Below are 14576 nucleotides of genomic sequence, written 5' to 3'. Positions count from 1 at the left end.
GGAAGAGGCATGCTTATCCCCGCTTGGGGTATGGAAAGTCCAGGAAGGCTCCCAGGAGGAGGGGACCCCTGGGCTGAAGCCTGAGTTGCAGTTAGCCAGCTGGAGCATGCAGGGAGGGGCATCTGGCAGAAGGCACCACCTAGGCAAAGGCGTGGAGGTGAGCCCATTGCGTTGCCTTTGGGGACCTGCGTTCTGAGGCAGAGCTGGAAATACTGGCCTCTTAAGGTATCGGCTTCTTGTTCTCAGCATCCGGGGTGCCTGCAGAGTGGCCCAGCCTATCCACCTCTCACCCCCCTCACCCCAGTCATTGTCGAGGGGGCCTTTGAGCCACCCCCCTTTTCTCCCCACTTTCCCCACATGCTGAGAGTTTTGTTTTGTTTTTTATTTATTTTTGTCTGTGTTGGGTCTTCGTTGCTGCACGCGGGCTTTCTCTAGTTGCGGCGAGCAGGGGCTACTCTTTGTTGTGGTGCACGTGCTTCTCATTGTGGTGGCTTCTCTTGTTGCGGAGCACGGGCTCTAGGCGCGTGGGCTTCAGTAGTTGTGGTGCGCTGGCTCAGTAGTTGTGGCTCACGGGCTCTAGAGCACAGCCTCAGTAGCTGTGGTGCACTGGCTTAGTTGCTCCGCGGCCTGTGGGATCTTCCCAGACCAGGACTCGAACATTGGCAGGCGGATTCTCAACCACTGCACCACCAGCGAAGTCCCTGAGAGTTATTTTTAAAACCATTTCGAAGGCCCTCCAGGCATCCTAATCTAACAGTCCTCTCCACCGTGAGTTTCTTGTAGATGTAAGAGTCAGGCTGCCTAGGGGCCTCCATCTCAGAAGCTGTTGCTACCTAAGCATTACTCACCCACCTGCACCACCAGGCACCTACCGCCTGAGACCCCAGCTGGTGTGCGGATGCTCTAAGGCCTCCGCCTAGCAGGTGGCAGCTCTGGTGATGTTTATTTAGGCCTCCTATGTGCCACAGGCACTGTGCTGGGTGCTTTAAACCAGGGGTCCCCGTGGCCCAAATGCAGCCTGTTTGTGTGCTGCCCTTGAGCCAGGAGTGCTTTTTACATTGCAAAGCGTTGTAAAAACAAAAGAGACTCTGTGACGTAGACTGTACGTGGTCTAAAAAAGAGGTTTGCCAGATTTAGCAAATGAAAATTCAGAAAGCCCAATTACATTTGACTTTCAGGGAAACAGTAATGTTTTAGCAAAAGTATTTACCATTCGCTATTTGGAACATACTTATACCAAATATATATATGTATTTCTTGTTTATCTGAAATTTAGATTTTACTGGGCATCCTGTATTTTATATGGCACCGCTATCCTAAAGCCTGAAGTATTTGCTGTCTGACTTACTACAGAAGAAGTTTGCTGACCCCAGCCTTACACACATAGCAAACGAGATCAGGCATCCAAGGGGCTTAGGACACTGCCTGGAACCCAGCTGCATAAGCATCGGCTACTGGTATTCGTGTTATTGGTATAATCAAAGTGATCACCAAATATATATTGAACTGCTTGTCCGAGGGGCTCAAGGTTTACTTGGGAGAGACGGACACTGAACGAATAAATCCACAGACGTGTAGTGACGATCAGGCTGTGATAAGTTCTAGGGTGCCATGCAAGAGGCTCCGTTTTAGACAGGGCGGTTCTGAGCACTGTGCCTGTTTTGTCTGTGGAATCCTCACATAGCACCCCTGTGAGGTGGTGCAGACATCATCCCCATTTCACAGATGAGGAAACCGAGGCCCGAGGTCCCCCAGCGAACAGCAGAGCTGGAGTTTGACCTGGGCCTGGTGGCTCCCAAGCCCATGTTCTTACTCACGTCACTAAAATGCCTCCCTTTATATGGTGCCAGCTGTGTGCTGGGTCTCGTTTGAGGTCCCCTGCCTGTATTTTCCGTAATCCTTGTGACAGCCCTGCATACTGGGCCATGTGATTCCCATCGGGGCTTAGAGGAGTGAACACAGCACAGTGTGGAGAGTCAGGGAGGAGGAGCAAGTCGATTTGGAAGCTGGCAGGGTTCCAGGTGGGCAACATGAGGGTACCTGGGTGTGCGCAGGTGGCAGGTGTGAGGAGGAGAGACACAGGGCAGCCCGGGGAGCCACCAGGAGCCCCCCTTCCGGCTTTGCAGATTGGCCCGGATTTCCCTGTCTCCCTCCTGAGATTACTCCTCCTTTTATGCTGTTTAAATATTTGCAGGTAGAGGGAGGGAGGGATGGGGGAGGGCAGGGCATATTTCTGAATGGTTGCCGGGTGGGGCCCGCGGTGGGGTGGGGTAGGTGCTCTGAGGCCTGATGTGGAGGCACGGCTGGGCCACAGCCAGAGGAAGTTGGGGTTGGTGAATAGAGCTGAAAGGGCCCCTTAGCAATTGGCCATTCACCTAACTAACTAACCCTCATGGATATCCACCGTGGGCCACTCAGTGAACCTGACCGTCACTACCATGTCAAGAGTCATTACTGTTTGTAGCATCCCTACTGTGTGCCAAGTACAGTCTCCACAGTCTCATTCAAGCCTCACATTACCCCTGTGAGGTAGGGGTGCTAAGACCATCCACCCCACTTTACAGATGGGGAAGCTTGTCTAGCATCATGTGGGCAGTGAGTGGCCAAGGATTGGACCCCAGGTCAGTGACTCCACCTCTTGGGCTCTTAGCCTCTCTCAACTGCCTCCTCACATCTTGTCCTTAGAGCTGAGAAGCTGGTTCCAAAAAGAGTGAGCTCCCCATCGTTGGAGAAATGCAAGCACTTGTTGGAGGACTCCTTAGAATGGAGCTGGAGAGGGATCACAGTTTCCCGACCACTGTGACCTTTGAGGTGCCCCTGCCTCTGAAGGGCCCCCACAGTGGGATGTAGTTGGCAGAGTCACATCCAGGTGACCCAGGTCTTCTGACTCCCAGTTCAGTGCCTCTTTCCATCCCCAAGTTGGGAGACACTGGAGAATCCCTCCTCACAGGTTTCTCAGCACCTTGGGATTTCAGAGGGCCTGACCCAGCATTGGGCAGGGCTGGAGGCAGGGCTTCAGTTCAGGCCGTCAGACCTGGCTTCAAGTCCTGGCTGTGTGACCTACAGGCAAGTTGTATAAACTCTCTGTGCCTCACTTTATCCATCTCTAAAATGGGGATAATAATGCTCCCATGAGGATTAAATCAGACATTCTATACAGATCACCTGGCACTTCGTAGATGCTCTTAGTATACATTCTCTTTTATTCTAATAACAAAAGCAGAATGACAAAACAAAAGGAGAATAACAGAAGCGTTTGGTTCACAGTGGCCTCTGCTTCTGCAGTGACAGACAAAGTATTTGTTAGAACAAAGGCCCTGGGTCTGAATCCTGCTGCCTCTGCATGACCTGGGTCAAGTTAGCTAATGTTTGTGTGTCAGTTTCCCCATCTATAAAATGGGAATAACTTGGGAAATGACCTCATTAAGGTTGTGCTTACAGATAGTCCCCGGAACACAGCGAGTGCCCAAAAAAGTGAGGGTAAGCTTTAGCGTCATAAAGCTTCTACTGTGTGCCAGCCCGGCCTACCCTTTCACCAGTCACATCGCATTTAACTCTCAGCACAGCCCCAGGGGGTGATAGGTTCCACTTTACAGATGAGGAAACTGAGGTGCCAGCAGGGGCACGACTCGACCGAGCTCACACTGGACGTGAGTGGCCGGGCTGGGATGAGAATGCAGGTCTGTGTGGCTCTAGAGTGGCGCCAACCATAGTCACTGCCTCTGTGCTGCCCAAATGGGGCGGGATTCCTGGTCCAAAGCTTAGAAAATCACGCAGGCCGCAAGGAGCCAGGATGGCACCCTGCCACTGCCACTGTCTCCAAACCACCCCACGGTCCCTCAGTCTGTCTGCCTCCAGCGTGGACCAAGTTCAAGACCATGTCTGGGGGTGTGAGAGGGGGAGGGTGGTTGAGCTAATTTCAGAAGTCTTCTGCAGCTGCCAGACCCTCTTCCCCCGCCCCCAGTGCTGACCTGTCCCCGGGGATGGGTCCCCCCCTCGCAGGAGTGGGCAGCAGCCTCTTTCTTCTTGCGGCGAGACCATGCCCTCTTCTGCAAGACTCTCAGTGACCTTCTGGGGGAGGCTCCCACAGCATTGCCTTTTAATTTCCTCTCCTGGCCTCCGGCTATCAGCCTGTTATGAACTTCTGGCAAGATATTCTAGCCCACAGCTGGGAGCCAACGGAGGTGGGGAGGGGCCCTCACTCGCTGGAACCCCTTGTTCAGGCTGAGAACACCCTGGGTGCTGCATTCTCCCCTCCACCACCCACCCCCAGATCCATCCCCAGGACAAGAGGCCCAGAGCCAGGCAGCCACGGGCTCCTCCCTGCAGCCGGCTTCCCAGCTGTGTGACCCTTTGAATTTCAGGATCCACAGCTGCAAGCAGACAGCCTTCTCCGCTCTGCAGATTCTGGAGTTGAGACAATGTGTGTGTGCAGTCAGGGTGCCGATAGGAAGCAAGTGCTTCCCAAGGTGAATTTAATAAAGGGCTGTTGACTAAGGCAAGGGAAGCATGCAGCACCCCGTGATATTAACGTTGGGGAGCCAGGACCCGCTACTGCCCCCAGTCTGATCAGGGTGGGAAGGAGAGGTTCCCAGAAGGGGCAGCCTGTATGGGGGGGGGGTCCCCAGAGACAGCTGTGACTGCTACGCCTCTTTCTTAAGGATTTGGGGGCAGCTCCTTATTTTATATTTTATATCCTCCCCCACCCTTCCGCACTCTCCCCGCCTCTCCTTTTCCATCCCCTTAGATCCTTGAGTACAGTCTGAGCGTGCTTGAGATCACCTGGAGGGCTTGATCACCACCTCAGAGTTTCTGATTCAGTAGGTCCAGGGTGAGGCTGAGCATCTGTACCTCTCTCTGACCAGTTCCCAGCTGGTGCCAGTGCTGGTGCTTCTGGGCCCCACCCGAGGAGCTCTGCTGGTCCCCATCGCACTTACCTCCCACCTCTCTTAGCTTGTGGCTCTTTGAACTAAGGGCCCCTTCAGGGCAGGACTGTCTTACTCCATCCCTGCAGCTCTCTCCACCTTGAACTCAGTATCCGAGGGCTGGTTCTCAGAGGGGAAGCCCTCTCCTTTTTTCTTAGTCAGTCCAGCTTAAAGGTTTGTCAATTTTGCTGATTGTTTGAACCAACTCTTGCTTTTGTTAATTTTTTCTGTTCTCTATTTTGTTTATTTCTAATCTTGATTCCCCTCTGCTAGCTTTGGGTTTAGTTTATTCTTTTATAGTTCGTTAAGGTGTAAAGTTAGATTGCTGATTTGGGATCTTTATTCTTTAACGTAAGTATTTCCAACTGTAAATTTCCCTCTTATCACTGCTTCCCTTTCATCCCATAAATGTTTGCATGTTGTGTTTTCATTTTCTTTTGTCTCAAGACGTTTGTTGATTTTTCTTGTGATTTCTTCTTTGACTCATTGTTTAAGCGTGTGTTTAAATTTTCAGTTATTTCTGGATTTCCCAGTTTTCCTTCTGCTGTTGATTTCTAGCTTCATTCCATTGTGATCGGAAGAGATACTTTCTTTGATTTCAGTCTTTTAAAATTTATTAAGACTTGTTTTGTGTCCTAACACACTAATCTGAAGACTATTCCATGTACACTTGAGAAAAGTGTGTATTCTGCTCTTGTTGGTTGGACAGTCCATGTGTCTGTTAGGTCCAGTTGGTCTATAATGTCGTCCAAGTCCCCTGTTTCCTTATTGGCCTTCTGTCTGGTTGTTCTGTTGACTTACCTTTTAACAAGATCCTTCTGGACACAGTTAAGGCTGTTAAGACAGCCTCTAGGATGTAGATGCAGGGAGACCAGTGAGAGGTTACAGTGTCAATCTAGGAGAGATATGACTTGGACCAGCATCACTGGCACCTGGGCAGTGCTGGTGGAGGGGAGGAAAAATGGTTGGACTCTAAGTCTGTTTCAATGGTGGAGCCAAAAGAGTCAGTGAAACGATTCTGTAGAAATTGGAGCTATAGGTAAGGGAGTTTGCCTAAGCTCCTACAGCTAGTAAGTGGCTGAGCCAGGATTTGAACCCACGTCTGCTTGGCTCCCAATTCTTGGCTGTTGATTACTCACTGTGCTTTTGAAAGTACTCCCGATCCAGCTGCCTGGACACCCACCCCCATGCCTCCCTGACAGTCTACTGTCACCACTATTTGGCCTGAACTCACTCCCTCAGCCTCTATTCCCAAAGGATGTCCAAGTCTAGGTGCTGGGAGCAGAGAAAAGAGGGAGGCAGGTACCTGAGGCTGAGGAGGGCAGAGAGGGGGACAAATGCTCTGAGACCATGTGGGCTTAACGGCATGTTGTAGAAGAGGCTCAACCCCTGGAGTCGGATAAACCTGGGTCCAAGCCCTGAATCCATTCGTCACCGGCTGTGTGACTCTGGGCAGGTTACTCCGCCTCTCTGTGCCTTTGTTTGTCATTATACGGCTACTCCATTTACCCATGATTATAGTGATAAGAAAGCATGTTTTTCAACTAGAATATTCTACCAAAGCAGAAGTCAATCATGATCTTTCAAGCCATTCATTCCTCAAACAGAACTTTATTGAACACCTACTGTGTGCTGGAACCACAGTTGTTAAGCAGAGAGACACGGAGTGCTTGCCCTCATGGGGTCCACAGCTTGGCAGGGAGGACAGATGCTGACAAAATCATCACAAATCTGATGGATGTTACAAAAAGCAGCCACTGTGGGCCCCCAAGCAAGGAAATTTAATCTTAACAGGTGATGTTTCAGGCAGGACCAGAATAACGGTAAAGGAGGCCAGGTGTGAGGTTCTCGGTAGGGCAATGACCTACATGCAGCTAACGTTTATCGCAGGTACACTGCACACCAGGCTCTGTACTCAGCACATGGGGTGCATTACCTTGTGCAGTCCTCCCATTGCCCCTTGTAGGTGCTGTTCCTACAAGCCCTTTACCCAGTGAGAAAACTAAGGTTCAGAGAGGCGACATGGGCTGCCTGAGGAAATACAGCTAGCAGCTAGACGGGCCAGGATATGGCAGCTGGAGCCAAAATGAGAAACATTTTTATAAGTTGGAATTCCAGCTCTGCTGCTTCCTAGCCGTATGGCCTTGGGTGGGCTAGTTCATCTTCCTGAACCTCAGTTTCCCCATTTGTAATTGGGACCAGTTCCACAGGCTCAGTTAGATAGTTTTCAGACTTTGAAATGCTGCTGGCAAAACCAGGCTTAGAGCTTGCTGGGCTTGGTGGCCGGGAGCTGTTCACGGTGCGGGTGCTGACTTGGTTGTGTCGGGGGAGGTGCTGTGTCAGCTCTCAGGTGGTCACTGCCATGTGTTTTTCCGGAGAACATGGCCAAGGATGCTTTGGGTTCTGTCTTCCCCTCCAGAAGGCAATCAGAAGGAAAGGAGAGAGGGACACTGAGAGCCTGAGACTGCTCTCAGACAGGCACGTGGATGGGCTGGCCAGGCCGAGTGTAGGTGGGCTGCAGGGCAGCCAGAAGGGAGTAGGGGCTCATCGATGGGGGTGGATTCCGGATCCCCACGTCACAGCCCCAGAGATGTAGAGCGGGGACCAGGTTTTGAGGTCATCTCTTCTGACCTCCTCAACCTCCAGGTGGGCAAACTGAGGCCTTAGAGGGGAGAAACACTTTGCTAAAGTGCTACAGTGACTCCAGACACAGTGGGGCCCAGAATCCAGCAGAGCAGAAGGGCATTCAGGCCACCAAAGGGCCACCTCCATAAGCAGAGGCATGGCTGCCCTTTCAGCGCTGTGTCCCCTGTGCCTGGCACATCACAGGTGTTCAATAAATATTTGTTGAATGAGTGAATGTAGTATGAAAAACACACAGCCTGGGGGGTCAGACCCAGCTTGGATTCTGTCTCCACTCTGGGCCAGCTCTACGTTTCTGGGTGAATTTCTACACGTTGCTAAGCCTCTGTTTCCCAAAATAAGATCACAAATCCAGCTGGTAGGTACCTGAGCAGGGATTTGAACTGTGGTCTACAGGATTCCAGGGCTGATTCTTCATACTACACCTTCCTGTTTTTTTTAATATACCCGTTTCATTCATTCATTCATTCATCCACTCACTTAGAAAATATTTATGGAGACCTACTGTGGACCAGGCACTGTTCTAGCCTCCATGGATACAGCCGTGAAAAAAGGCAGACAAGGCCCTGCCCTTGGGGAAATTATATTGTAGAAGATGGAGACAGACAGTAAACAAATAGGACAGGAAGTACTCTGAAGAAACCATAACAGGGGATGGAAGGAGTTAGAGGTGGGATGCCTTAGATGATGTGGACAGTCAGGAAGGAGAGGACATTTTTCGTGACACCTCAAGAGAAGCCCACTGTGCAGAGAGCCTGAAAAAATAATTTAGTTCAGTGTGAAGTGTGCAGCTATCAGAGGCCACAGGCCCTAGCCCTACAGAAAACACAGCAGGGAGGATGTGGAAGGAAAGCAGTTACCAAAACATCCCAAGCAGCCTGAGAACACCGTGGGGAGTGATGTAGCCCTTTGAGGTGTCTGCACCCCGAATGGGTTTGGGTCTCCCCCTCTGGTGCCTCTGCCTTCCAGGTGAAGCAGATTATGGAGGAAGCCGTCACGCGCAAGTTTGTCCATGAAGACAGCAGCCACATCATCTCTTTCTGTGGTGAGTTAGTGGCCCGTGGCCTTGAAAAGCAGCTTTTTTTTCCCTCTGTGGGCTGCCTTGGGGATGTGGCGTCTTTCTTTGAGCAAAGTTCTCATGTCATTCTTTTGCTTTTTAACTGCGAAGTTATTTTTGGATTCTAAAGGGACTCCATTAGGGAATTTGGAAGTAGAGAAAAGATTTGGAAGTAGAGAAGAAATTAAGAATGACATCTGCACCCCGGGAAAAGGTAATCATGGTTGACATAGAAGGATGCCTTCCCTCCCGTGGGTTCCGTTCGCACTGACCCTACCCCAAGCGACCAAGGGTCTTGCATCTAAGGGATGGGCTCTACATCCTTTCCTCACCCAGGTAAAGAGAGAGGATGAATGAGGACTTAAAAAAAAACGAAAGGAATCAAGAGCCATAGACACATCCCGAGGGATCTCTTCCAGCTGGCTCAGCAAAGGAGGCAGGCTCAGAGCGTGACTGAGACTTCTCTCCTTGAATCTGCGAGGCCCACAGGGTTCCAGGAATAACCTCGCTGCCAGGTTCTTACTGTACTTTCACAATGGCTAGAGACAGGTGTCTTACCGTGTCCCTGAAGTCAGATTCAGTGCCTAAGCAGTGTGTACGTATACGTGGGAGTGTTTCTTTCTCCCTGAACACCTTTTTATTTCGTGATTGGAGTCTCATAACAAAGGACAAGCTGTAATGCCCCCCTCACGGTCTTGGCCCTATAGAGGGGCCCATCAGCCTCCATCCAGATGGCCGGGGACACCACCCATGGGCCTACAGCTGGCTGAGCACATGCCATGACCTGGGAGACCACTGACGTCAGCTCAGCCCCTTGCAGCCCACCTCTGTTCACATCCCACCTCTGCCATTTCTTGGTTGGGTGACCTTGGGCAAGATCTTATTTTTTTAGGTGATAATGCATTTATTTAAATAAATATATATATACACACACATATATATATATATATATTGGCTGCACCTCCTGGCTTGTGGGATCTTAGTTCCCTGAGCAGAGATCAAACCTGGGCCCATGGCAGTGAAAGCGCCGAGTCTTAACCACTGGACTACCAGGGAAGTCCCAGAAATATGTTTTATGTATATATTGGGTTGGCCAAAAAGTTCATTGGGGTTTTTCTGTAAGATGTTACGTTATGTATAAAAATACACATTTATGCGTGCACATGTATATACACACACACAAATATGGGAATATATATCTCTCTATATAAATATAGATACGTATCTCTGGCTTTCTTTTTTCTCCTGGACATTTTTATTTGCAAAAGACATGATATGCATGTCTATTTTGGGACTCACTAGCATACCTACCAATTAAAGACTTAGAAGACTAGAGAGTGATAAAAATCATAATAATTCTCTAACTCTGATCAGAGTTTGGGGGTGAGAGAAATCTGCTGGCTCTAAATGAGACCTGAGGGATGTCCCTGAGGTTTCTTTTGTCCATTGTTCCTTATGAGCCATTGTCGGAAAGCATGGAATAACGTCTACCAAGCCAGAATGGATCATGAACTTAATCAGTATAAAGAAATGAAAGTTCTGGGTATGTAAGCAAAACTGAAGATATTTTAGAGATCATCACCCAGAATATTTTAAATCCATGAGCAGATTAGGCAACATGTGAACAATCCTTCAAAGCCAAGTCATTGCTAACAACAACAACAAAAGCAACACAAGCAATTAAACTGAAACCTCTCAGTATTTCTCCTTGCACATGGCATGACCTTGGCCAGCCTCTTTTTTTTTTTTTTTTTTTTTTGCGGTACGCGGGCCTCTCACTGCGTGGCCTCTCCCATTGCGGAGCACAGGCTCTGGACACGCAGGCTCAGCGGCCATGGCTCACAGGCCCAGCCGCTCCGCGGCATGTGGGATCTTCCCCGACCAGGGCACGAACCCGCACCCCCTGCATCGGCAGGCAGACTCCCAACCACTGCGCCACCAGGGAAGCCCTTGGCCAGACTCTTGAGTGCTGGTGTGCTCTTCTGAAAAGATAGTAACTAGAACACTTGCTTAATGAGTTTTGCCACGGGGATCAGGGAAGGTAAACCTTAACACTGGCTGAGTAGGTGCCCAAGAAGGGGTAGCTCTTATTATAAATTAACATTTTCCCATAAACATTGATTATGCTCCAGTGCATACCAGAGAGCTCCCAGTCTGCTGTGTAAGATGGAAAGTAAGAAGATAAATAAAGGCTGCTGAGAGTATCAGATATAAGATAGGGGCCATCAGAATGGCCTGCACAGGGTCTGTTTCTCAGAAGGGAACACTGAGGACCAGAAGGGGAAAGTTATTTGCCTAAGGTCACACAGCAAGTTAGTGGTAGAACCCAGGCTACACCCTAGGTCTCTTATTTGAGGACGGCTGCGCAGGGCCTCCAGGGGAAACACAGAAATGGGAAGATTATGACTGAATCCTCTCTTCAAAGGCCCTTTGTGGAGGCACAGGTGTTGTGAGCACACCTTGGGTTCAGATGTGGGTTTGAATCCCAGCTCCATCACTCATTTGCTGGGTGGCCCTGGACAGTTCAGTTTACCTCTGGGAGCCTCAGTTTCCACATCTGAAAAATGGATGGTTTTACTTTCTGCCTGGCTGTGGCAGAGCTCAGATGAGATCCATGATGTTAGCTGTTACTGGAGTCACAGTAGTAGTGACAACAGTGTGACTCCCTAACCGGAATAGAGCTCAGCAGTCACATGGTCCAGGCTCCCCTCCCTCATGGACAGGAGTAATAGCTAACATTCGTAAAGCACACACTATGTGCCAGGCTCTGGCAAAGTGCTTTCCGTGCATTTTTTCCACCTCATCCTAACAGTAACCTCACGAGGTTAATGTTCATACTATCCCCGTTTTACAGATGAGGAAACTGAGGCACAGGGAGGGGAAGTAATTGACCCCTGTCACACAGCTGGTTATTGGCCAGGAGAGAATGTGAACAGAGATGATCTGACCTTGGGCGGCCCGCGTGGGTTCACCACTAAGCCCCCTTGCTCCCTTTTGAGGGGCTGGATGGTGGAGAGGTATACGTGCTTTTTGCTATGATGCTGTCACGAAATTTGTGATTCTGGGGTCCCCGGATCTTCAAGGTACCTGTGTGTGTTGGAAGCTCAGAGCCAGGCTGGGCACTGGGGAGCATGGGCAGGGCCTGCTGATCGTTGTGTCCCTGCAGCGGCTGTGGAGGCCTGCGTCCTGCATGGCCTGCGGAGGCGAGCGGCTGGCTTCCTGCGCAGCAACAAGATCGCAGCTCTCTTCATGAAAGTGGGCAAGAGCTTCCCGCCAGCAGAGGAGCTGAGCCGCAAGGTGCAGGACCTGGAGCAGCTGATCGAGAGCGCGTAAGTGCTGAGAACGGGGTACAGGCTAGGGTACCCCCAGAGGATAGCCCCTGCTCCTCCCCGGGCTCAGTGAGAGCCTGCACCCTCTCCACTCTCCATTCTGCTCCTCCAACCCGCCAGATTCTTTCACACCCCAGGTCCTTTGCACACACTGTACCCTCCACCCAGTTCACACCCCTCATCTTCCATGGCTGGTTCCTTGTCATCCTCAGGCCTTCCCCTAATTAATGGTAAATTTCAACCCTCACACCATTTCTCTTTTATATCCCTCTGTTTATTGTCTCCCCAGTTGTTATCACCATCTGTAGTTTATTCATTTACTGTTTACTTGATTGTCGTCTGTCTCCCGCACTTGACTCTGAACTCCTTGAGGGCAGGCAGCTGCACCTGTGCTATCCCCCATTAGGTCCCCAGTGTCTGAGACAGTGCTCAGCACCCGGGAGATGCCCAAGAAACAACTGGAAAGTGAATAAGTGCCTACTCTGAGCCAAACCTCTGCCAAATGCAGGAAGATCAAAGTTTAACATAACCAACATGGTCTCTGTCTGTGTGGACAGATGCTCACAGTGAAGCAGCCACTGAAGGGGATGTTGTCTTAGTGGCTGATTGTGTGTACTGGGGGGAGGCTCATGGCCTGAGAGTGTGCACATGAGGGCCTTCCACCCGAGCCACCCCCAGCGTCCCAACTGCACAGCCAAACCCTCTACCTGGAGCCTGGTCAGGGATGGCAAATAGGTTTCAAACCCATTTGGTCCTAGTAGCTGCACAGAGAGTTGTGTTGCGAAAGATTCTGGAGCTGTGAGTGGACTACATGGGAAAGAGGACATGGATTGATTAGCCATGCCTGTTATGGGCAACAGAAGGGAGAGAGAGGCGTGCATGTCATGTGTTTGCCCTCTCTGCCATGAGTGGTTACTCTACTTCACTGGATGAGAAATGGCCCTTTCCTTGCCCTTTAGGCCCTGCCAGCCCCGGACTGCTGGCCAGAACTGCATGATGGGTAAGGCTATGGATTTGGCATTGCCAACTCCCATTTGGAATCTGACTCCTCAGCCACCTGGTCTTTAGGTGCCTTCCAGTCCATCTGCTAAATTCCCAGGTGTTTGCTGATAACTTCTTAAAAGGGATGGATTTCCATGGACCTTCCATAACATTGGGAGCAACTTTCTAATGGAGGAATGAGAGATGTCCATTCCAGGTGTCCATTCATTCATTTGTGCAATTATTCATTCGTGGACATATTTACTGAGCCCTTTGTATATGCCAGGCACTGTGCTGGGCCCTGGAGATACAGGCGTGAAAAAGGGCCAAGGCTTGCCACTTGGTAGACTCAATATTTTATTTTAAAAGCAGTTGCATTGTCCATACCCTCGAGGTCACAGTGTGGAGGGGAAGACAGAGAAGTGAGTGGGAAGTTAAGCTGTAGAGGTTGAGGGAACACAGAGGAGGGGCCCCTCCCCAGCTTCAGCTGGTGCAAGAGGGCTTCCTGTAGGAGGGGGTGCCCTCGCTGAGACCTCAAGAGTGAGAAGGAGTCAGCCAGGGAATAGGGTGGGCGGGGGAAGCCGGGAAGAAGCAGCAGTTCACGAAAGTCCTCATATGAGAGCTTCACAGCCTCAGGGATCCACAGATATCTCTGTCTGGCTGGATCATGGGGTCAGAGGCAGAGAGTAATAAGGAGGTGGCTGGAGAGGCAAACGGGCGAGGTCATGGAGTGCCCTGCTAGTCATGTTAAAAAGCTTCCTTCTCCAGAGCAATGGGGAGCCACCAAAAGATCTATAATCCAAGACTCTTCCTGGCCAGTACTCTTTTCCAGCCAAGAGAGAGAAAGTAAGAGAGGGGGACAGAAATTTCAATAGGAGCAAGACAGGAATAAAGACACAGACCTACTAGAGAATGGACTTGAGGATACGGGGAGGGGGAAAGGTAAGCTGTGACAAAGTGAGAGAGTGGCATGGACATATATACACTACCAAACGTAAGGTAGATAGCTAGTGGGAAGCAGCCGCATAGCACGGGGAGATCTGCTCGGTGGTTTGTGACCACCTAGAGGGGTGGGATAGGAAGGGTGGGAGGGAAGGGAACACGAGAGGGAAGAAATATCGGAACATATGTATATGTATAACTGATTCACTTTGTTATAAAGCAGAAACTAACACACCATTGTAAAGCAATTATACTCCATAAAGATGTTAAAAAAACAAAGACATTTCAGTATGAGAATCTGGCTCACCCATCCACAGTGTAGGAAAGTGTCAGTTTTACCACAGCTTCACACTCACTCGGTATTATTTTTTCAACTGTTTTCCCATTCTCCAGGAGCAATATGGGCTCTTGTTGTTGTTCTAATTGACATTCCTTGATTTCTCAGAGAAGTTGGACACTTTCCTCTTTGCATATTGATCCCGTTGGATTTCCTCTTTTGTGAATATCTATTCTCTTCCTTTACTGGTCTTGAAGGCGAAACCAGATACAGGGCCTCCAGGAGAATGTGCGAAAGCTGCCAAAACTGCCCAACCTGTCCCCACTCGCCATCAAGCACCTGTGGATCCGTACAGCCTTGTTTGAGAAGGTCCTGGACAAAATTGTTCATTACCTTGTGGAAAACAGCAGGTGAGTGGAAGA

The 14576-nt window shown here is 50.1% G+C and overlaps 1 protein-coding gene across 4 annotated transcripts in view; it reads left to right on the top strand.

Moving 5' to 3' along the window:
• The window catches only part of SGSM1 (small G protein signaling modulator 1), a 77924-nt gene that overhangs the window by 13524 nt on the left and 49824 nt on the right, over window positions 1–14576 (top strand). For all 4 annotated transcript variants that reach the window (XM_067700431.1, XM_067700430.1, XM_067700434.1 and 1 more), the window contains 3 exons: window positions 8538–8613; window positions 11792–11954; window positions 14412–14564. In XM_067700431.1, coding sequence (XP_067556532.1) covers window positions 8538–8613; window positions 11792–11954; window positions 14412–14564 — 392 coding nt within the window. The remainder of the gene's footprint in view (window positions 1–8537; window positions 8614–11791; window positions 11955–14411; window positions 14565–14576) is intronic.

Source organism: Pseudorca crassidens, chromosome 12 (assembly GCF_039906515.1).
Source record: "Pseudorca crassidens isolate mPseCra1 chromosome 12, mPseCra1.hap1, whole genome shotgun sequence".
Lineage (NCBI taxonomy): Eukaryota > Metazoa > Chordata > Mammalia > Artiodactyla > Delphinidae > Pseudorca > Pseudorca crassidens.
The sequence above is the reverse complement of the archived record's forward strand: the minus strand, read 5'-3'. Positions and strand labels throughout refer to the sequence as shown.